General features: G+C 46.2%; 1 protein-coding gene across 1 annotated transcript in view; it reads left to right on the plus strand.

Annotated features, from left to right (window-relative positions):
- The window catches only part of PHF14 (PHD finger protein 14), a 174,336-nt gene that overhangs the window by 55,262 nt on the left and 94,460 nt on the right, over positions 1-24,614 (plus strand). Inside the window, exons 12-13 of the mRNA XM_044293783.1 lie at positions 21,726-21,829; positions 22,054-22,185. Of these exons, the coding sequence (XP_044149718.1) occupies positions 21,726-21,829; positions 22,054-22,185 (236 nt within the window). The remainder of the gene's footprint in view (positions 1-21,725; positions 21,830-22,053; positions 22,186-24,614) is intronic.

Consider the following 24,614-nt stretch of genomic DNA (forward strand, 5'->3'; position numbering starts at 1 on the left):
TTTGCTCAACGTGTTTCAATGTCGCCACTGACACGGTGACATATCATCAGGAGCATTGTGCTGTTGCCGTAGCTGTAGATCGCCCCATATACTTGGCAAAACATCTACACCTTATGGCTACAGGGAGAAGACGCAGCACGCTGGTTTTGGTGTGCGCGCAGCATCAGAGAATCGCAAGCCTCCGGCTCTGGTATGGCCGTAGCGCGGCCGCCGAGATCCGCTCTGATATAGAAGGGGCCACCCCCCCTGGGCGGAGCTATAGGCAGCGGGGACCACACTGTGAGGAGTGGTAAGTTCTCCAACCCAATAACTGCCAAATCCTTATTTGCTAATCGCACCAAAAAGGGGGATCATTACTTGGCAACAAATAGCCTAATGTATCAGAGACAATTCATGAAATATACAGACACTAGTATTCAGGGCCAATATAGATGCATGACGGCATAATGCTTAGTATACACAGGTGAAACTCGAAAAATTAGAATATCGTACAAAGTTCTTTTATTTCAGTAATGCAACTTAAAAGGTAAAACTAACATATGCGACTCATTGCATGCAAAGCGAGATATTTCAAGCCTTTATTTGTAATAATTTGGATGATTATGGCTTACAGCTTATGAAACCCCAAAGTCACAATCTCAGGTCCCCTTTGCTCAGGGGGTATGGATTAATTAGCTGTCTAGAGGGTGACACTTTGAGCCTAAAATATTGAACCTTTTCCCAAAATTCTAATTTTAAGCTGCATTACTGAAATAAATAGACTTTTCCACGATATTCAAATTTTTTGAGTTTCACCTGTATCACTATCATCAGTGCAAGGTTACCAATAGCAACCAGAGGTAGAGACAAAAAGGAGTCATAAGTGGCCATAATGAGGGAGAGGGGGATATTTAATAAGTAAATTGAGGGACGTACAGAAAACATGGTTTCCCTAAAGCTATTAAACTTTATAATCCACATGAACCTCTAATTTCTCGCCCAGTTTCCTTGGGGGACACAGAAGACCTTGGGTATAGCTCATCTCCATAGGAGGCGTGACACTAAGTGAGAACTGTTAAGCCCCTCCTCCATCAGCTATACCCTCAGCCTGGAGAGAGAGACTGCCAGTTTTTGCTTAGTGTCCAAGGAGGCAAGACACTCCCTGCTCTGCAGGGCTCTTTTCTCCTTGTTTAATTTTTGATTTTTACTTTTTCTTTTTGTTCCAGATAATCAGGGACAACAGAGACGCACTAGACCTCTCTGTTTCTCCCGGGGTCGAGCTGCGCCAGTGCCGGTCACCCGCACTGCTGCCTCCCCCACAGAAGGCAAGGAGGACCAGGGCAGCCCAGCTCCCCTGTATCCCGCCAGCGCAAGGGTCGCCCGCACGCCAAGCCCCTCTTCCAGCGTCCTGCCACTACGGTGCCAGTAGCTGAAGGGGCGACCCTGCTGGAATGGACCGAGGGTGAAGACGGCTATGGTGAGAGATTGGCTTCTCCAGCCCTACGTCCCCCCCCCTTTCCACCACCACCACCCGGTCTCCTGCGGGCCTGACCCCCCATACTGTGCCTCTCTGAACAGCTTTCATAGCTGTGAGGGTGAATGCCTTGCCTCTGATGGCAGAGGTCATGAGTTCGAATCCCTGGACAAACCTTAACCCTTCCACTGCTGGATCTAGGCTGGCCCCTGGGGTGTCGCAGGGCGGCAATCTGCTCCCTGCTTCCCCCCCCCCCTGGCCCCCATAGGACAGGCAGCTGCTGTCCCCCTTTATCTTTTGATGTCCCGCCGGTATATAATACTGCGCGGGCACCCGATCTCAGGGTCCCCCCATCTCCTTACCGGAGCGTTGCTCAGGGCCTGGGGGCCCGCTCCTGACAGACCTCGCCTCCGGCCGGCATGGACAGTCCGGTGCGGCCGGGCGCCGCAATGACCTGCGGGGCCGCAATTCCGGCACTCCATTTGGGCCCCTGACTCTTCCGGCCTGCGGGGTGGCCTCCCGCGGCCGGTTTAATGCGCCGCTCCGCCTCAGTCCCGGCACTCCATTTGGGCCCCTGACTCTTCCGGCCTGCGGGGTGGCCTCCCGCGGCCGGTTTAATGCGCCGCTCCGCCTCAGTCCCGGCGGTATATAATACTATGCGGCCCCGGTCGGCCGGGCGCCGCACAAATTTAGGCCCCCGGCTTTACGGCCTACTAGGCCGCGAAATTCTGGCCTTTGTTGGAGGGGGCGGGTACTTCTCCCGGCGCGAATTCTTCCCGCCTGGGGCTTCCTCCGCCCCCAGTGGATCGCAGCGCCGGCCCCCAGGCCGGCTCCCTGTTAACACTTTGGGTGCAGGCCGGCTCCCAATGGGCCTGTATGGTTGGCCACCCCTTTTTTTCTTGCCTCAAGAGAATCTGTGCCCCTATTTGGTGGTTCCCCTTTAGCCTCAGAGAGGCTGTTTAAAAAAAAAAAAAAAAATAATAATAAATAAAAAATAAAATAAAGAAATAGATAAAATATGAAATAATAATGAATAAACAGATGTCTAACAGATTCTTGTGGGCTGCGCAGTTTCACCGGATACGGTGCTGGCCATGTGCACGACCCCCTTCCATAGGCGGAACGCTGCACTCTCACTGGATTCGCTGCCAGCCGTGTGCGTGACCCCCTTCCATAGGCGGAATACTGCACTCTCACCGGATACGGTGCTGGCCATGTGCACGTCCCCCTTCCATAGGCGGAACGCTGCACTCTCACTGGATTCGCTGCCAGCCGTGTGCGTGACCCCCTTCCATAGGCGGAATACTGCACTCTCACCGGATACGGTGCTGGCCATGTGCACGTCCCCCTTCCTTAGGCGGAACGCTGCATTCTCACTGGATTCGCTGCCGGCCGTGTGCGTGACCCCCTTCCATAGGCGGAATACTGCACCCTCACCGGATACGGTACTGGCCATGTGCACGTCCCCCTTCCATTGGCGGAACGCAGCACTCTCGCTGGATTCGCGGTCGACCATTTGCGTGACCCCCTTCCATTGGCGGAACGCTATACTCTCACTGGATTTGTTGCCGATCATGTGCATGTCCCCCTTTTTCTTAGGCGGAAATCTGCACTCTCACCGGATGCGGTGCTGGCCAGGTGCACGACACGCTTCCATAGGCGGAACGCTGCACTTTCACTGGATTCGCGGCTGGCCATGGGCATGACCCCCTTCCATAGGTGGTATGCTGCACTCTCATTGGATTCGCTGCCGGCCTTGGGCACGCCTCCTTCCCTCAGGCGGCATACATACACTCCCTCTGTCTGTGGTTGTTCTCTCGCCGGTGCGTTGCTGGCCATGTGCATGAACCCCTTCCATGGCGGGGTGCTTGCACTCTCGCTGGATCCGCTGTCGGCCATATGCATGGCCCCTCTTCCGTGGGCGGTGTACGCACTCTCACTGGATTCGCTGCCGGCCATGGGCATGCCTCCCTTCCTCAGGCGACATACACACATTCTCACTGACTGTGTTTGTCTCTCGCCAGTACGTTGCTGGCTATGTGCATGATTCCCGTACATGGCAGGGTGCTCTCACTCTCCCTGGATGAGATGCTGCCCCCCCCCCCCCCCTTTTTTTTTTTCCGGGCGGCATACTGCACTCTAGCCGGATACGTTGCTGGCCATGAGCATGGCCTCTAACATGGGTGGAACGCTTGCACTCCCATTGGATTCGGTGCTGGCCTTGTGCGTGACCACCCCATTCCATGGGCGGACTTTTGCACGCTCATGAGATTCACGGCTGTCCTTGTACGTGCTGTGCTGGACTTGTACATGTCCCCTTCATTGGCGGAGTGGTTGCACTCTCACAAAGTTCGGTGTTGGGGGAATTATTGCACGCTCTCTTAATGCTAGGATCACCCTGTGCATGTCCCCCTTCCACTAGGTGGACCTCCTGCGTTCCTGCTGGATTATATGGTATGTCCTATGTCTCTGGAGTAGGTACGGCCTTAGGCGTCATCCCCTTTTTGGGGTGGGCCTTTGCACTCTTGCCGACTGCAGTTTGCCAGGTACATTCCCCCCTTTCGGGGCGGACTGCTTACGTTCCATCGCGTGCCATGCTAGGCTTGTGCATAACTCCCTTTCAGGTTGCACTTTGCACTTCCATAGATGCTGGGGCACTCTGTGGCTGGCCCTCTTCTCTGAGTGGCTTTTTTGCAGGGAGCGGCCGTTCTTGTGCGTTGTTTGGGCCGTTTATGCCTTCTCCTCCCGTAGGTGGGTTGGCCTTCTCACTGCTTACGGGGCTGCTCGTACGTATGCCTCCCCTCCTTCCTGCGACATCCCTTTGTTCTCTTGGGTTACTTGCCGCAAGCCTTGCACTCGTCTCTACAGAGATCGTTCTGTCCACCTGACCCGGAGGGCTCTATGCTCTCTACTGCACCGAGCTGGGTGGTACTCATTCATTTCGTTGGCCCTTCCCCCCGGGAAGTGTTCGTGGTTCCTAGATGCGTGCTGTTGTCTGCAGCGCCCTCGGATTCTTCGTTGGCTCTGTCGGGACTATGGTTCCTTCGCCTACTACCATTTCCTCCTCTTCGGATGCAGTGTGGTATGAGTCCTTCCTCTTGGCGCCCTCTACGCTTCGGTCTGATCTGCTACCAGGTTCGGGCCACTCTTCTCGGGAAGATCACCCAACTTCTCTTGGATGCTCGATTACCCAGGTCCGGAGGACCTCCACCTTGGGTTCTTCAGGGTATTTGCCTTCTGCGAGGCGGTGAACCGGGCGTCTCACAGTGTAGCAGGGTTCTGCTTTTGGGCTGTCCTATGGCTTCCCTGCTGCCCACTCCTCCTTTCGGTTGGAGGGTGTGATGCCGGCCTCTGTCTCGACTACCTTGTCTCGCCGGCTCTGTTTGGCTCCCCGTTCGGTACAGATCACTCCGATGTGGCTTCTGCCCCGGCCAGGCTTCAGAGGCTGTTCCTTCACTGTCCTCCCCTCTGGGGGGAGCATGGTTGTTCATGTGGATGGTTCCGGTGTTCCTTTGGTCTCGTACTGTCTCCCTTGTTCACACTGGCTGTATTAGCTGTGTGCCTCTTGCTGGGTCTACCGCGTTCTGTCCTCCCGCTGGGTGCAGATTGCGCTTTCCATTCTAGGCTATGGTCCTGCTGTAGACTTACCTTCTGGTAACTTGGGGGGACTGCCCTTCGGTCCAGATCGTCCTTAGATCTCCCACACCAGGACTGTAGATAGTCTTCCTGTGATGGCTACATCAGCATGGACTTTAGCCTGTCTTGTCCTGGCATCTGGCGGATGCTGGGCGGACCCTTCGGTTCCCTTCCATCTGTCCTTCTGCTCCCCCACTCCGGGTGGATACGGGACAACGTTGCTCGGAGGCCGACGGGACCAGTTTTGCCGACCCTTCTGCCCGTGTTACTGGTCTGCGCCTGGTCACATTGGGTTTTTACCAGCTTGCCCAGGTGACTCCAGCGGGCTCGCTACTGTTCGCTCCTGGCTGGGTTTCGTCCAGGATCTGTCGTTGGACTTAGGTTTTTTTTGTCTGGGTGTCTGTGGGTAGCTGGGCATTCCCCACTCTGCCCTTCTCCCCCCCCCCCCCATGGTTCTGTCTTTCTCCAGTCCGGCCTGGACCTGGGACTAGGACTCTTTTGCTTGAAGTGTCAAGTGTCGGCGCTGTCCTTCCTCTTCCAGCGTTCCCCGGCCCTCGGGGCCTGTCCAGACCTTCTTCCTCGGAGTGGCTCTTTGGTTCCTCTGTACTGTCCTCCGGTACCGCCCTGGGAGCTGCATGCTGAGTTCTCGGCGCTCCGATCTTTCCCTTGGAGCCGTTACAGAAGTTCTCTCTACCTCTTCTGTCCTGTACGGTTGTTTCCGTAGCCGTCGTGTCTCGGACGGGTGCCTGAATGGCGGCCCTTCTTGTTCCGAGCCTTCTGTCTTTCCCCAGGTCAGCGCTGTTCTACATCCCATGTCTTCCTTCCTTCTGAAGGTGGTGTTTGCCTATATGTTGTTTGGGCTTTGCAGTTTTGGTTGGAGATCTCCGACTCTTGTCGACGTTCGGTCTCTTGTGTTTCCAGGCGGTCCGTGCTTAGGGTTGACTGCCTCCGGGATGGCTTTTCTCAGCTTTATCAGTTTGGCTATTGCTGAGGTTGCCGCACCAGGGGCAGGGGTCTGCCTTTGATGTCACCATTCATTTCACCAGAGCGGTCGGTGCCTCCTGGGCCGGAGGCATTGGGCTTCGGCCATGCATTTGGGCAAGGCGGCCACTGGTCTTCCTTGCACGCCTTACCGAGTTCTGCAGGGGGCTTACTCTGGCTTCGGCGGATGCTGCCTTGGCCCGCCTGGGTGTGCGGGCGGCGGTTCCTGGATGCCTTCGTGTGCTTCGCCTTGGTGCTGTGGTCCCTCCCCTTTTGGACTGCTTTTGAACGTCCCAAGGTCTTCTGTGTCCCCCAAGGAAACTGGGCGAGAAAACGAGATTTTTGTATAACTTACCAGTAAAATCTCTTTCTCGCTCTTTCCTTGGGGGACACAGCACCCACCCATTCATTTGTTTTTCTCTACACGGTTTCCGAGTTTGTGTTACCCGTTGGGTAGTTGGCTTGTTGGTTCCACTTTTGGACTTTGCCTTTTTTCACTACTTGGACACGCAACTGGCAGTCTCTCTCTCCAGGCTGAGGGTATAGCTGTGGAGGAGGGGCTTAACAGTTCTCACTTAGTGTCACGCCTCCTATGGAGATGAGCTATACCCAAGGTCTTCTGTGTCCCCCAAGGAAAGAGCGAGAAAGAGATTTTACTGGTAAGTTATACAAAAATCTCGTTTTTTTAAATAAATACCCACTGATGTAAAGCTGTGACATACAAATGTATCCAGTGGGATATTCCTCATATAACTAGGCCACTATTATTGGGAGGGAAACAACTGTATACATGGGGGAATTTAGAACTTTAACCTCATGGCAGCGTACGTTCAGATAAAACACGTGTATAAAATGAAGTCATTAAGACCAAATAGTTTGACCGTCCGCAAGTAGGTGGTGGTACTTACGCAGTAGGTGGTTACATCCAACACAATTACCACGTTTTAAACGTTCCAGGTCGTCTGTTATTAACCATGTGGACTGTATTGGAGAACTATACAGACTGTGTACTAATTGGTCCCACCCACAAGATGTCTGACTATAGGATCCCATTTTAGGATCCCCCAATATTCAGTATATCCCGTACCTCCCTGTTGGCCTGATCGTATGTGCTCATGATCCGGACTCTCTTGTCGTCCACTACCCGTTCTTTGGTGATCAGGAGGTCATCTCTGTTTCTCACTGAGGCATGTTCCTCGCTGGAGGAACCTCTTTTGTAGATCATATGCTGCCTGTTTGAAATCAACCCACTCAGAGTAGTTGCGTCGAGCCCTCAAGTATTGTCCCTTTGGTATGCCATACTTGAGCTTGTTGGGATGCGCACTCTCCCATCTGAGTAGGGTGTTTGTAGCAGTCGGTTTGCGGAACATCTTGGTAGTTATTTTCCTAGAACCATCAATACTTATAGATAGATCGATCCAGTAATGTCAAATGAGTCTCATCGATTTCGCTCGTAAAAAACAGGCCCAGGTCATTGTGACTCAAATTCATTGAAGGCCCTGCTTGTACCAATCCACAGAATGAATCCATAGTCTATAAATCTAAGCCACAAGGAAATAGACAATGTCCATTTTTCCATCACCCGCTCCCATCAGCCCAGGTAGAGATTGGCAAACGTAGGAGCACATGGGCTCCCCATAGCCTCTCCCCTGAGCTAGTGGTAGAATTTACGATTGAACATGAACACGTTATGGCTCAGAGTGAATTCAAGCAGTATAACCACGAACTCATTGTGGGTGGTCTGGTGTGAACCTCTCTCTGCCAAGAACGTCTTCACTGCTTGACAGCCTTTTTTGTGAGGTATTGATCTATAGAGTGCTTCTACATCCAGACTTGCCAACAAAGTGTCTTTGTCACAGTAGATGTCATTGAGACGTCTCAGGATGTCCATCGAGTCTCTCACGTATGATGGGAGGTTCATAACAAATGGCCTTAATTCCTTTATCCACATACATGCTGATCTTTTCAGTGAGACCATTGACCCCCTGACGCAATTGGCCTCCCCTTCAACGGGCCCTTTATGGATTTTTGGCAGACTGTAGAAAGCTGCCGTTGTTGGACGTTCTGGTAGTAAAAAGCAAACTGTCCCATCAATGACATGTTGCTGCAGGGCCTTCTTTAGAATGTCACTTAGTTCACACGTCTAAGTTTTTATTAGGCTGCTTTCACATGGGCGTTGCGGGAAAAGGTGCGTTGCAGGAACATGCACGATTTTTCCGCGCAAGTGCAAAACCTGAACTTCTTCACAGAAGTTCAGGTTTGGGTTAGGTGTTGTGTAGATTTTATTTTCCCTTATAACATGGTTATAAGGGAAAATAATAGCATTCTTAATACAGAATGCATAGTACAATAGCGCTGGAGGGGTTAAAAAATAAATAATAATTTAACTCACCTTAATCCACTTGTTCGTGCAGCCCGGCTTCTCTTCTGTCTTCTTCTTTGCTGTGCACAGGAAAAGGACCTTTGATGATGTCACTGCGCTCATCACCTAGTCCATCACATGATCCATCACCATGGGAAAATATAATGTGATGTACCATGTGATGAGCGCAGTGACGTCATCAAAGGTCCTAGTCCTGTGCACAGCAAAGAAGAAGACAGAAGAGAAGCCGGGCTGCACAAACAAGTGGATTAAGGTGAGTTAAAAAATTTTATTTATTTTTTTAACCCCTCCAGTCCTATTGTACTATGCATTCTGTATTTAGAATGCTATTATTTTCCCTTATAACCATGTTATAAGGGAAAATAATAATGATCGGGTCCCCATCCCGATCGTCTCCTCGCAACCGTGTGAAAATCGCACCGCATCCGCACTTGCTTGCAGATGCTTGCGATTTTCACGCAGCCCCATTCACTTCTATTGGGCCTGTGTTACGTGAAAAACGCATAAAATAGAGCATGCTGCGATTTTCACGCAACGCACAAGTGATGCGTGAAAATCACCGCTCGTGTGCACAGCCCCATAGAAATGAATGGGTCCAGATTCAGTGCGGGTGCAATGCGTTCACATCACGCATTGCACCCGCGCTGAAAACTCGCCCGTATGAAAGAGGCCTTAGGTTTTGATCAAGTGGTTTATAATATGACTTGTCATCCAGTATCCGCATACACATCTCAACATATTTGTCATCATTAAGGACAACCACATTTCCCCCTTTATCCGAGGACTTGATTACTATAGTGGAGTCCTTTTTTTAGCTCATCCAGGGCCACTCTTTCTTCATCAGTGACATTGGATATGTGAGATCTGTGTACATTTCGTAGTCACAGTAAGGAATGTGTCAAGAGGGGAATAATCATGGTACCCGTAGATTTGTGAAAGGACCCCGGCCTATTTGTCTCTCACCCTCTTCAAGGAGGCCAGCCAAAAGTACTCGCATCCTGTAATTCCTCCACTTCAATGCCAAGTTTTTGGCATTGTTCGTGGTCATTGGCGAGGAAGAATTTGCGCCATTTGAGCTTTCTTATAAATAAGTTAAGGTCCTTATCCCAATTAAACGGATTGAAGTGACAATCTGGGACAAAGGATAGGCCTTTCCGCAATAGATCCATTTCAATACAATATTACTAAGGGGACGCTTAGACATATATTCCTATAGCTCCGCCCAGGAGGTGTGGCCCCTTCTATATCAGAGCGACCGCGCTACGGCCGTACCAGAGCCTTTGTGACTCTACGATGCTGCGCGCGCGCGCCAAAAACAGCGAGCAGCGTCTTCTCCCTGTAGCCATAAGGTGTAGATGTTTGCCAAGTATATGGGGCGATCTACACCTACGGCAACAGCACAATGCTCCTGATGATATGTCACCGTGTCAGTGGCGACATTGAAACGCGTTGAGCAAACGCAATTATAGGCAGGGGATATTACATAGAACAATAGCAGTGATTGAATGGTGAATATCACTGCTATTGTGACTAGTGCTGCTGCTACGCGATAAAAGAATAGCCTTATTAGTTGTTGCATGTGTGTCTACTAGTGGCAGCAGAGTTCTTAAAGGTGTATGCTACTTGGAGTGTTCAAAACAAATAACTATATCTCTCCAGCCGTATACACGGTTTCTAAAGAGTGCGGGAGAAGCAGGCTGCACTATATACATACAGCGGTGTGAGCCACTCTTTCACACTTAGCCTGAGTTTTGTCTTGGCGGATAGCCACAAATACTTTTAAATAATTTTCAATAAAATAAATTTTAAGCATTATTTTCAGGCAGTTAATCCACTGATAATAGGAGAACTAGACATTTCTCAGTGATAAAAACATATTACAAAGTTTCTGGTAGTCGCGTGTACTTTTGAATTACTTTTGAATTATGTGAAGTTGTGTGAAAAGTGCGTGACTAATCAATGAGTGCTGTGCATACAGAACAGGAATAAGTCATGCCGCTTCCTGCTTTTTAGTGATCATGTGATCGTTGGGGGCCGGGTGACTGCACAAGCCGCTGGATCTCAGCAGACCCAGATCAGCTCTGCTGTGAGGCGCAGTCTCAGTTCTATTGCCTCTGTGGGCTCAATTTCCCAATTACAGAAGAAATCGGCAATAAAAAAATAAATGTAATGTTAGATACCCCCAAAGTTGTAAAAATAAAATAAAAATTTGACAAAAAAAATATATAAAAAAAAAACACATCTTCTAGCCCCATCCCCTGTGGCTGTAAACCACATCCCCTTATATTAAAATGACTGTTGTGGAAATTTAAAAAAGTAATTTGTACTTTATCTTATTGAATAAATACTTATTTATTCAGTTATTTTTTTAAACCATGCCAAACTCGAAATGAAACAAATTCTAAGCTAAAAATGGTGTAAAAATAATGCCTCATGTATCACCGGAAAAGGTGCAAAATGACTTGTATAGCAAGAAACATGTTCTAAAAATACAGAAAACATGTCTAAGCAGGGGCGTAGCTATAGGGGGTGCAGAGGTAGCAGTTGCTACCGGGCCCAGGAGCCTGATGGGGCCCAAAGACCCTTGTGCCACATAAGACACTGGCATTATAGAAAGTTCATGCTGGTCAATTTACACCTCTGGCAAGAGGGAAGCGGTTAGGTCAAGAATTTGGCATGAGGGGGTGCCCTTTCAATGTTTGCCTCAGGCAGCAGCAAGGGTATGTGCTCCCCTACCCCTTGCCAACAAGCACTGAGGGAAGGGGGGCCCAAGCTAAACTCTTGCACCAGGGCCCGTGAGCCTTTAGCTACGCCCCTGTGTCTAAGGAAATTGGGGGGGGGGGGGGGGATATTTCAGATCATGTTCCATAGCAATGAATGGGGAAAGCCAGGCGTGCTCCCCCTTCACTGCGTGCCCTGTTCTTGCAATAAGAGAAAGTCTCACAGGTGGGACCCGCACCTATCGGACATTTATGGCACCCTGTTGATATGCCATACGTTTAACATTTCTGAAATTCACCATCTCTGTGTATCATTCTGCAAGATAACCTCCTTGTGAGGACATTGGGGTGCAGTCTGGAAACGTGGGGAAGATGTTAATCTGATGGTGCCCAAGACAGCCTGGGGGCTGGTTTTCTAAGAAATAAAAATGTATATCCCTGGCACTTCTGTGCACTCCCCCCCCCCCCCCCCCCCCCCCCAATAGAAAAATAGTGATCCTGTTTTTTCCAAGGTTATCTGCAGAATATGGTTGACTTTAGATGGAGTTATATGGACTTCTCAGAAAGTAAAAAAAAAAGTTTCTATAAAACTGCAAGTGCATTAAAAGCTGACTTTTTATATTCACTGACCTGCAAGCAGAGGTATTGAAAATTCTATTTCAGAACAATGAAATTCTTCAATCTGAAATTTTTATTTGAGAAGACAATTGCGTTAAATTCCGCAGATGGTGCAGAAGAAGAAGGATCCTAAGTTTCCTCTGTTTACAAGCGTGTCACGCTGCTGAGCAGACGTCTCGCTCTCCTTCCTTGTGACCTCTCCCTTGAAGCTTGTGCCTCTGACGGTGCCGGAGCTCGGAGCCACTTGGATCCCCAATGGCCGATCACTTGTCTAAAAGGATTCTGAATTTGTGTCACGAGTCCCAGGCTGACGTCTTTAGATAAAACTCCCAGACAATGTTTTAGAGCAGAACATGCCCAGTTGCTCATGTAGGCTTTTGTCTTAGTTTTCATATGATTTACCTTGTTAGACCTACATTTTGTGCTTCAGAGCTGATCTTCACTGGTGGCTGGAAAGTGCAATCATTCTTAGTCATTTTGAAGTTATGAAGCTGTGACGTCCATCCACTAGCTGTAAGCAGACCTCAATAACTCATCCTCGGGATAGGTCACCATACTTTGGTGTGGATCCAACACCCGCCGATTAGCTGTTTTAGGCAGCCATGGTGGCTCCCTAACCTTTGTAGTCTTCGGCACCAGCCCACCATTCACTACCATTGTATCGTAAGGTTTCCTTGCAGAATGATACGGAGATGACGAATGTCCTAGTTAATGGAATTAGAAGAAATGGTAGTGAATGGTGCTGTCTGCTAATCAGTAGAGGAGACGGACACCCACCAGTCAGATAATTGAAGACCCATCCTGAGGATGTCATCAGTATCTCTATTCTGGACACTCCCTTTAAAGGGCCACTAAACCCTGAAAAAACAAGGAAGGAAAAAACATAACCTGCTAAGGAAAGTTTTGTCTTTACCTTTTTCTGCTTGGACACCTACAAACCTCTCCAGAAATCAGTTTTAGGAGATGCCCCTCTCCTCCCCTGTCTCTCCATCTTTTGCAAGAGACAGGCTGTTCTCCGTATATGTGCACTAGCATGACCTCACGCGGGAAGTTTGCGAAAGGGGTGGCGCTTCATTCCAATACACCTCAATGGACACTCTGAGCACTGTGACAGAGCTTCTTACAAAACCTCCCCCTGTGTGTGTGCAAGTAAAAAGTACTAGGCCACTGACACTACAAAAAGTGCTACCCAGCTTTTCCAAATGTGAGAGGTGTACTGACTTCTGTGAGATACTGTATGGGTATAAACAGAGAGAGAGAGAGAGAGAGAGAGAGAGAGAGAGTTTGGTCTCCTGCATACCTCCACATGATACCCGGCTTGAAATGTGCACAATTATGCAGTCATGAGAGGAATTATTACAGTATAACTAGCATGATCTGTTTTATAGGTGGTTTTGTGTATATGCTGCAGCTGGTACTATTGGTACCATGTTTGGCACTGTCAGGACATGTATTTTATATTATTGCTAACTTGTAAATTCCTTCCACCAAAATGGCCATACTCACTGTGTAGACAAAAATTATTTAACTAATAGAATAATGTCCATATGTAAAATAATGTAATATTACTATTATAATACTGCATCCTATGTACAAGAATATAACTACTATAATACTGCTCCTATGTACAAGAATATACCTACTATAATACTGCTCCTATGTACAAGAATATAACTACTATAATACTACCTCCTATGTACAAGTATATAACTACTATAATACTGCCTCCTATGTACAAGAATATAACTACTATAATACTGCTCCTATGTACAAGAATATAACTACTATAATACTGCTCCTATGTACAAGAATATAACTACTATAATACTGCTCCTATGTACAAGAATATAACTACTATAATACTGCTCCTATGTACAAGAATAGAACTACTATAATACTGCTCCTATGTACAAGAATATAACTACTATAAATACTGCTCCTATGTACAAGAATATAACTACTATAATACTGCCCCTATGTACAAGAATAGAACTACTATAATACTGCTCCTATGTACAAGAATATAACTACTATAATACTGCTCCTATGTACAAGAATATAACTACTATAATACTGCCTCCTATGTACAAGAATATAACTACTATAATACTGCTCCTATGTACAAGAATATAACTACTATAATACTGCTCCTATGTACAAGAATATAACTACTATAATACTGCTCCTATGTACAAGAATATACTACTAAATACTGCTCCTATGTACAAGAATATAACTACTATATACTGCTCCTATGTACAAGAATATAACTACTATAATACTGCTCCTATGTACAAGATATAACTACTATAATACTGCACCTGTTACAAGAATATAACTACTATAATACTGCTCCTATGTACAAGAATATAACTACTATAATACTGCTCCTATGTACAAGAATATAACTACTATAATACTGCTCCTATGTACAAGAATTAACTACTATAATAACTGCCCTATGTACAGAATAGAACTACTATAATACTGCTCCTATGTACAAGGAATATAACTAACTATATACTGCTCCTATGTACAAGAATATAACTACTATAATACTGCTGCCTATGTACAAGAATAGAACTACTATAATACTGCTCCTATGTACAGAATAGAACTACTATAAAGACTGCTCCTATGTACAAGAATATAACTACTATAATACTGCTCCTATGTACAAGAATATAACTACTATAATACTGCTCCTATGTACAAGAATATAACTACTATAATACTGCTCCTATGTACAAGAATATAACTACTATAATACTGCTCCTATGTACAAGAATAAACTACTATAATACTGCTCCTATGTACAAGAATATAACTACTATAATACTGCTCCTATGTACAAGAATATAACTACTATAATACTGCTCCTATGTACAAGAATATAACTACTATAATACTGCTCCTATGTACAAGAATATAACTACTATAATACTGCTCCTATGTACAAGAATATAACTACTATAATACTGCTCCTATGTACAAGAATATAACTACTATAATACTGCTCCTATGTACAAGAATATAACTACTATAATACTGCTCCTATGTACAAGAATATAACTACTATAATACTGCTCCTATGTACAAGAATATAACTACTATAATACTGCTCCTATGTACAAGAATATAACTACTATAATACTGCTCCTATGTACAAGAATATAACTACTATAATACTGCTCCTATGTACAAGAATATAACTACTATAATACTGCTCCTATGTACAAGAATATAACTACTATAATACTGCTCCTATGTACAAGAATATAACTACTATAATACTGCTCCTATGTACAAGAATATAACTACTAATACTGCTCCTATGTACAAGAATATAACTACTATAATACTGCTCCTATGTACAAGAATATAACTACTATAATACTGCTCCTATGTACAAGAATATAACTACTATAATACTGCTCCTATGTACAAGAATATAACTACTATAATACTGCTCCTATGTACAAGAATATAACTACTATAATACTGCTCCTATGTACAAGAATATAACTACTATAATACTGCTCCTATGTACAAGAATATAACTACTATAATACTGCTCCTATGTACAAGAATATAACTACTATAATACTGCTCCTATGTACAAGAATATAACTACTATAATACTGCTCCTATGTACAAGAATATAACTACTATAATACTGCTCCTATGTACAAGAATATAACTACTATAATACTGCTCCTATGTACAAGAATATAACTACTATAATACTGCTCCTATGTACAAGAATATAACTACTATATACTGCTCCTATGTACAAGAATATAACTACTATATACTGCTCCTATGTACAAGAATATACTACTATAATACTGCTCCTATGTACAAGAATATAACTACTATAATACTGCTCCTATGTACAAGAATATAACTACTATAATACTGCTCCTATGTACAAGAATATAACTACTATAATACTGCCTCCTATGTACAAGAATATAACTACTATAATACTGCTCCTATGTACAAGAATATAACTACTATAATACTGCTCCTATGTACAAGAATATAACTACTATATACTGCTCCTATGTACAGGAATATAACTACTATAATACTGCTCCTATGTACAAGAATATAACTACTATAATACTGCTCCTATGTACAAGAATATAACTACTATAATACTGCTCCTATGTACAAGAATATAACTACTATAATACTGCTCCTATGTACAAGAATATAACTACTATAATACTGCTCCTATGTACAAGAATATAACTACTATAATACTGCTCCTATGTACAAGAATATAACTACTATAATACTGCTCCTATGTACAAGAATATAACTACTATAATACTGCTCCTATGTACAAGAGTATAACTACTATAATACTGCTCTTATGTACAAGAATATAACTTCTACAGTTTTCACCATCCTTCTTTTGGTCTTTCCTGGTGGTAGACTCATTAGTTCGGTATAAATCATCTGTTGCCAGTGATCTCTTCAGGTGAGTGTTACAGAAGAAATCACATGGAGTCGTCTCCTGAGACTTTTTTTTTGATAGAGAGAAAAAAAGATGACTTGAAGTCGTTCTGACATTTCTGTGCTCAGCCTTTCCATTGATTTAATCAGCTGGTGTGAAATCCCGTCGGTCATGCCAATTTGGCTTCCTCTATGTTGGCCACAGGTCTTCTCCTTACTGAGCAGCTTTTCTGATAATTACAGTCACCAACCAGAATACTTTGCATTCGTCAGGTCTGATGAGGGAAAGTGGAAGAGAAGGTTGCATCAGGCTGAAAGGCCTGGCTTTACAGGGGAGCTGTGCCGACATATGACGGTATAAAAAAAAGTTATGTCTGTCAGTCAGGTACTGATATATGCAGAGGTTCTGAATAGTACATGCTAGAGATGAGCGAACGTCATATTTTGAAATTCGTTCCCACTTCGTTTGGTAGTAAAAGGTGAATTGTGTTATGGATTCCGTTACCACGGACCATAAGGCATTTTGTTATTTATTCCGTCAAAATTGAAGTCTATGGCCTGCATAATGGATCCGTCCCGTTTCCGTTATGCAGGAGAGGACCCCCCGGCATAATGGAAATGGGACGGATCCGTTTTGCAGTCCATAGACTTCTATTATGACGGAATGAATAACGGATTGCCTCCCGTCATAGAATTGCGTTATGGTCCGTGGTAACGCAATTCTCGTTTTACCTTTAATCGAAGTGTGAACAAATTTCATTAGCGGAAATTCACTCATCTCAAGTTCTGAACACTAGAGATTTGGTAAGGTACTGTTTATGGGGCCAAGGAGAGATTTTTTTTTAATCTTTTTTTTCTCCTCATCCCATTCTGCACAAAGTAGCCTGATTTTATGGAGTGCGCCTTTACAGCTTCACTGTCTCCCCCTTCGACATGAAACCCTGAGCATGTTCTATCTGTGTTATAGGGTCTCCTCATCAAGTCAGCTCCCTCCTACTTGGCCCATTAGTGCCTATGGATGTCTGAGATGCTCCTGCTCCAGCAGACCTGGTCTGCTAGAGCAGGGGCCTGCTGCCATCCGGCCACTACTTGGACACTCATTCACATACCTGTGAAATGGCTGGCTTGTAATACCACATTTCTTCTTCTACAGGAAGACGTGTGACCCAAAAGCAGCTTTAATCTTCTGGGTTACAGAAGTCACGCTTGAGTTGTCTACTATGTTTCAGTTGCTCACCATTTCCAAGATCTCTTCTTGTTGTCAGTGAACACTTGTTTCAAGTAGGAGGTTGTCAGACTAGAGCCTCGAAGCCTGCCGGTGCAGACTTCTCTTACATGACTTCTCCTTCTCCCTCTGTTGGCCATGTACAGTTTGTGACCCAATCACGTGACTCTAAGTAGGTCTACCTGTCCCTACATATGACCCGTAGAGCGGGACGACTTTCTGTCTAGGTAATTTGTTTATGTAATTGGGGGGGAAAAAATCAGGGCCCCAAAAAATGGTTATTTATAAAGTGGAAAAGAGGAGCTCCTCATTTCCCATCTTTACTTAGCGGCACCTCCCTCCTCCCTCTCGCAGCAATGTTTAGAGGCGGTTTATTCCGTAGGATAAAAGTGGTTAAAATGTAGCTGGTCGGCTATCATTATACACATATGCAAGAGTGTCTTTTGTCCCTGTACAAGACGACTGCTTGTGCGCCTGTGTCTGTAATGATAGTGGCAGGAGCAGAATTCATTTGCACAGCTTGCATGCCATTTTTTTTCCAGTTGGTTGAACAGATGTAGACCCACGGGGCCCTCGAGAAATGACTTTGATAGATGGCTGCTGTCTGAGAAGCTAGCATACAACAGATTATTGCAAACCCAAAGAGAATCTCGTCTGCTTTGTAGAGAGCTTGGTCCAATAAGATAATGTTTCTAATTAACCTATAGAGCTCTGATGGAGCGAGGACGCCGAACACAAGAAACCGCTTCACTATTCTTTTGTCAGGCAAAGCGGAGAGTGGCTGCGGGCTCATTTCTAAGCCAAATCATAATTTATATATTTTAGTAATTTTATTTTTGTATTTATTTTTGCCTCTTTCCTATTATTCCTGTGAGGTTCTGTTTACTTCACCTTTTTTTTTTTTTTGCTCTACCAAAGAGCTTTGCAGTTAAGGAAAGCATTTAAGGGAAAATTTTAAAGGGCATCTGTCAGCAGTTTTGTACCTATGACACTGGCTGACCTGTTACATGTGCACTTGGGACCTTAAGGCATCTTTGTTGGTCCCATGTTCATATGTGCCCACATTGCTGAGGAAAATGATGTTTTATTATATGCAAATGAGCCTCTAGGAGCAATGGGGGCGTTGCCGTTACACCTAGAGGCTCTGCTTTCTCTGCAGCTGCTGTGCCCTCTGCGCTTTTTAGTGAAATGGCCAGGCAGTATAAACGTCATCACACCTAGCCCTGTCAATCAAAATGCAGAGGGCGCAGCAGTTGTAGAGCCTACAGGTTTATTTGCATATACACTCACCTAAAGAATTATTATACACCTGTTCTATTTCTCATTAATGCGATTATCTAGTCAACCAATCACATGGCAGTTGCTTCAATGCATGTAGGGTTGTGTTCCTGGTCAAGACAATCTCCTGAACTCCAAACTGAATGTCAGAATGGGAAAGAAAGGTGGGCTACAACAGCAGAAGACCCCACCGGGTACCACTCATCTCCACTACAAATAGGAAAAAGAGGCTACAATTTGCACGAGCTCACCAAAATTGGACTGTTGAAGACTGGAAAAATGTTGCCTGGTCTGATGAGTCTCGATTTCTGTTGAGACATTCAAATGGTAGAGTCCGAATTTGGCGTAAACAGAATGAGAACATGTATCCATCATGCCTTGTTACCACTGTGCAGGCTGGTGGTGGTGGTGTAATGGTGTGAGGATGTTTTCGAGGCACACTTTAGGCCCCTTAGTGCCAATTGGCCATCGTTTAAATGCCACGGGCTACCTGAGCATTGTTTCTGACCATGTCCATCCCTTTATGACCACCATGTACCCATCCTCTGATGGCTACTTCCAGCAGGATAATGCACCATGTCACAAAGCTCGAATAATTTCAAATTGGTTTCTTGAACATGACAATGAGTTCACTGTACTAAAATGGCCCCACAGTCACCAGATCTCAACCCAATAGAGCATCTTTGGGATGTGGTGGAACGGGAGCTTCGTGCCCTGGATGTGCATCCCTCAAATCTCCATCAACTGCAAGATGCTATCCTATCAATATGGGCCAACATTTCTAAAGAATGCTATCAGCACCTTGTTGAATCAATGCCACGTAGAATTAAGGCAGTTCTGAAGGCAAAAGGGGGTCCAACACTGTATTAGTATGGTGTTCCTAATAATTCTTTAGGTGAGTGTATTAAAACATCACTTTTCTCATCAACGTGGGCACATATGAAGATGGGACCAACACAGATGCCTTCAGCTGCCAAGTGCACATGGAACAGGTCAGCCAGTGTCCTAGGTACAAATCTGGTGCCCTTTAATCATATCATTCAGGTTTTTATTATAAACAATTAAAAAAGAACGAAAATTTGTATTTTTTATGTGACAGTTCACAAAAAAGTACAGATGTAATAGGATGACTTGTTTCTGCAGCTTGTCAGCTTTGCTGTTCAGATTGGGTCAAGAGGAGCAGAGTCCCCTCCATTCCATGGTGATTTGTGATGCAGACTGATTTGATACATTTTCAGGGCATATTTGCATCTTGGTGACGCTCATTCTGGCTGACTTGAGCTTTCCTTGTATAACTTGGTTGGCCATTCATCTGAATGACTGCCGCCATCTGTATGGTTGCAGCCAGCCCCGGAAGAATCAGCAGGCTGTTTGGGGGGGGGGGGGAATTGGGGCTTGGTACCATCAGCGGATCGCCCAGGGGTTGTCTCAGAGTCATCTCTTCAGTATTAATGACGTTTTCTCAAAATCATAATTTATGAGCACTGTGGCGCTCTCCACTCACAAGAACTAGGGATCCCATGCCCCCCTTTTGAATTTAGCTGTGGTTGAGCTTGTGTGCTTCTGCTCCTTTCTGTCTCTAGGAGACTGACGTAGATAGCTGAAGACGACCCTTTTTTTTGGACTGAATTGAGCTGCATTGTGGATAGGTCATTATACTGGGCAAAGCTGTTTAAGGTTTGTGCCACCATTATAAAGTACATTGACACCCCCCATCAATGCATATTTTTTTGCAAATCACTTCTACCTGTTGCAAAACAAGACTGAAATTAGTGCACAAGTACGTAACACATCACTCGCACCAACCTAGGACTTGTTAGCTTTGTTTTCTAGACTGGGACAGAGGGAGCAGGGTCACCTCGTTTCTCATTAGAGATTGGGTGAGAAAATGAAAAGCTCTGTTGTGCCTCTTGAGACTTCTGTAAATATTAGAGTGTTCCCTACTGTTACATAAATGTTATGGTGGCCCCCGCCGTTGATGTTATTGCACCCCCTTCCGTACATATTGTACATGTTATGGTCTCCCCTGCTCTTACATACTTGTCATGGTGCCTCATGATGTTACATAAATATTACGGTGCCCCTGCTGTTTAATTGTTATAGTGCCTCCTGCTGTTACATATATGTTATGGTATCTACTTCTGTTTCATGCTGGTTATGGTGCTCCTTGCTGTTACATATTTATTATGGTGCCCCCTGCTGTCATATTCATGCTATGGCACCCCTTTAAATTTCTCTCAGAACTTCTCAGGGCACCATAACATGTAGGTGATGGAAGGGAGCGCCGTAACAAGTACTGCACAGCGGGGGGGGGGGGGGCGCCGTAACAAGTACTGCACAGCGGGGGGGGGGCATAACAAGTACTGCACAGCGGGGGGGGGCCATAACAAGTACTGCACAGCGGGGGGGGCGCCATAACAAGTACTGCACAGCGGGGGGCGCCGTAACAAGTACTGCACAGCGGGGGGCGCCGTAACAAGTACTGCACAGCGGGGGGCGCCGTAACAAGTACTGCACAGCGGGGGGCGCCGTAACAGGTACTGCACAGCAGGGGGCGCCATAACAGGTACTGCACAGCAGGGGGCGCCATAACAGGTACTGCACAGCAGGGGGCGCCATAACAGGTACTGCACAGCAGGGGGCGCCGTAACAGGTACTGCACAGCAGGGGGCGCCATAACAGGTACTGCACAGCAGGGGGCGCCATAACAGGTACTGCACAGCAGGGGGCGCCATAACAGGTACTGCACAGCAGGGGGCGCCAAAGTAAGTGTGTGGCTGCAGTATCTAGCCACCGGAGCATTCTAGATTCCGAACCTGTTCCGCTTTGCCTGCTCTAGAAGAGTAATGTAAGATTTAATCTTGGGAGGATCCGTTTAAATTAACTCAGTCAATGATTTATTTAAGATTTTAGTGTGTAGAGGGTCCAATACATCCTATAATTTTATCATTTATTTTCCCGGTACAGAAGCCAAATCTGCCAGTCATCCTCCGGGCGCCGAAAGAGAGAAAACCCAGTAAGCGAGAGGGGGGGACGCAGAAGACGCTGCTGTTGCCGGCGATCCTCTACAGGTAATTGTTATCCCTGGATTGATTAGCATTGCAATTTCATTTTCCTCCGGAAAAGCTGGTTAATGTTTTAAATCAAAGCAGCAGGACACGTGTTTGTGGGAGCACCGACGCGCTCTGCACTGCTACTCCAGCCTTGTGATAATTTTTTTTCACGGCCGCAGGGCAGACGCCTGTGATTGACGCATTTATCAGCTCCTTTTTTTTTTTTTTTTTTTTACTTCAAGTTGTGGAATATGTAAGAAGAACAATGACCAGCATCTCCTCCTGCTGTGTGACACCTGCAAGCTGCACTATCACTTGGGGTGCCTGGATCCCCCACTTACAAGAATGCCCAAGAAAACCAAGAACAGCTACTGGTGAGTGAAGTGGGCCTTTACTCATATTTCTGTGTAATGGGGTTGTACAGTTTTAGAAAGAAATGGCGGCTCCAAGTCCATGGGTTTTGTCCTTTTATTACGACTCAGCTTTGCTAAAGTGAATGGACCTGAGCTGCAATACCACACACAACCTGCAGGCAGTCCTGGTGGTGTTTTTTTTGTTTAAGTCTCTTTAAAGGGTAACCCCCTTCTTGTGCCAGCTTTCCCACATGTCACGGCTGAGGATGGGGGAAACCCTCAGCCGTGCGATGCCAGAAGATGTTAGTGGCTGCTCGGCCAGGATGACAGAATTAGGGAGCAGGTCACCTCCTAACGCATCCCTAATCTGACCCCGACTCCTAGCTGTATGAGCCGACCTTGATGGTAGGAGGGCTCATACTCGGGAACCTCGGATCCCTACTGACTCTCCGCAGATCCCTGAGCTAGGAGCTGGGTAGACAACCTGTTCCTACTAGACGCGGAGAAACAGGAGTCTAAACTGGCCAAGCTGCAAGGGGATATAAACATGAACAGCCTATGGATATGGCAGGAGGATGAAAAGCACTTCCACACCTACCTGCCACAGACACACTGACGGGATCCCGTGCTCAACAAGCTAGTGTCCACACCCAAACATAAATGGACACAGCACACACACACAAACACACAGGAACCCAGATCCATAGGTGCATTAAACATGAAAAGGAAAACAACATCAACTAAACATCATGAATAACATTTATGACCACAAGGGTGGCCCTCACTGGCAGATGGTAAAAGACCAGGAGGATGACTCCAGCAACATGCCTGAAGTACCCCTCAGACATCAGGTCTCAACTGAGGCTAAATAGCCCATGTAGCCACACCCACACAGACACACCCAGTGCACACACATTAGAAAGGGAATTAACTCTTCTCACACCAGGGAAGGGAAGACAGCCACTTAAAGGGGACGTGCACCCATAAATAAACCTTGTGCACAAAAACAGAGACAAGGCACATAGACAGGTTGCCAGGTGCAACCGCATGCACTTACAGCAAGCTGCCTAGCACCAGCTCAGGCTGCTATGCTGCCACATAAATAATGTTGCCAGCGGCAACCACAGGTGAGGCAACATACTTCAGCCCTCACCTGTGATTGACAACCAGACCAGACCGTAGGCAACTGCTTGCGGTGACCATGGTCGTGACACCGCATTGGGACACTGCTCACTAGAGTCAGTCTGCTAGAGCCCCCAGAGATCAGACAAAAACGCAGGAGAACGTACAGACTCAATGCAGATGTTTTCTGTGGTCTCATTCGATCCTAGTGGCAACAGGGCTAGCCACTGAGCCACCATGCCGTCCACAATCTAATGTAAGCCTGTTTAGCATGAGGCGACAGTCTGTTATAGAGCAGATAGAACGTCCAGTGACCGCATCAAGCTGCTTGTAGCGGTCATACAAGAGGTACCATGGTTTGTGTAGGTAAAACATACATGAGTAAGGAGGGGGACTACTGCTACTGTCTGAGGCTGCCGCTGACGAGACCCGCTCAGTCTCTCTAATCTTAGATATCTTTCTCCTTCAGAGACTGTATCATTCAGAGTCTCTTTCTTGTTCAGATTCTTTCTCTCTCTGGTTCCGAGTCTCTTTCCCGTTCAGAGCCTTTCTCTGCCTCTTGTTCAGTGCCTTACTCTTTCTCTCTCGTTCAGTCTCTTTTATCTATTTCGTTCAGTCGTTCTTTCTTTCTCTCATTCAGGGTCTCTCTCTCTCTTTCTCTCTCATTCAAGGTCTCTGTTTCTCTCTCTCTCGTTCAGGGTCTCTCTTTCTCTCTTGCTCAGGGTCTCTCTCTTGCTCAGGGTCTCTCTTTCTCTCTTGCTCAGGGTCTCTCTCTCGTTCAGGGTCTCTCTTTCTCTCTTGCTCAGGGTCTCTCTCTCGTTCAGGGTCTCTTTTTCTCTCTTGCTCAGGGTCTCTCTCTCGTTCAGGGTCTCTTTCTCTCTTGCTCAGGGTCTCTTTTTCTCTCTTGTTCAGGGGCTTTTTCTCTTGTTTAGGGTTGCTCTCGCTTTCTTTCTCTCTCTCTCTCTCTCTCTTATTCAGGGGCTCCTTTTTTCTCTCTCTCGCTCTCGTTCAGGGGCTCCTTTTCTTTCTCTCTCTCTCGTTCAGGGGCTCCTTTTCTTTCTCTCTCTCTCTCGCTCTCTCGCTCTCTCGCTCTCTCTCTCTCTCTCTCTCTCGTTCAGGGGCTCCTTTTCTTTCTCTCTCTCTCTCTCTCTCTCTCTCTCTCGTTCAGGGGCTCCTTTTCTTTCTCTCTCTCTCTCTCTCTCGTTCAGGGGCTCCTTTTCTTTCTCTCTCTCGTTCAGAGGCTCCTTTTCTTTCTTTCTCTCTCTCTCTCTCTCTCTCTCTCTCTCTCTCTCTCTCTCGTTCAGGGGCTCCTTTTCTTTCTCTCTCTC

Source organism: Bufo gargarizans, chromosome 5, assembly GCF_014858855.1.
Source record: "Bufo gargarizans isolate SCDJY-AF-19 chromosome 5, ASM1485885v1, whole genome shotgun sequence".
NCBI lineage: Eukaryota > Metazoa > Chordata > Amphibia > Anura > Bufonidae > Bufo > Bufo gargarizans.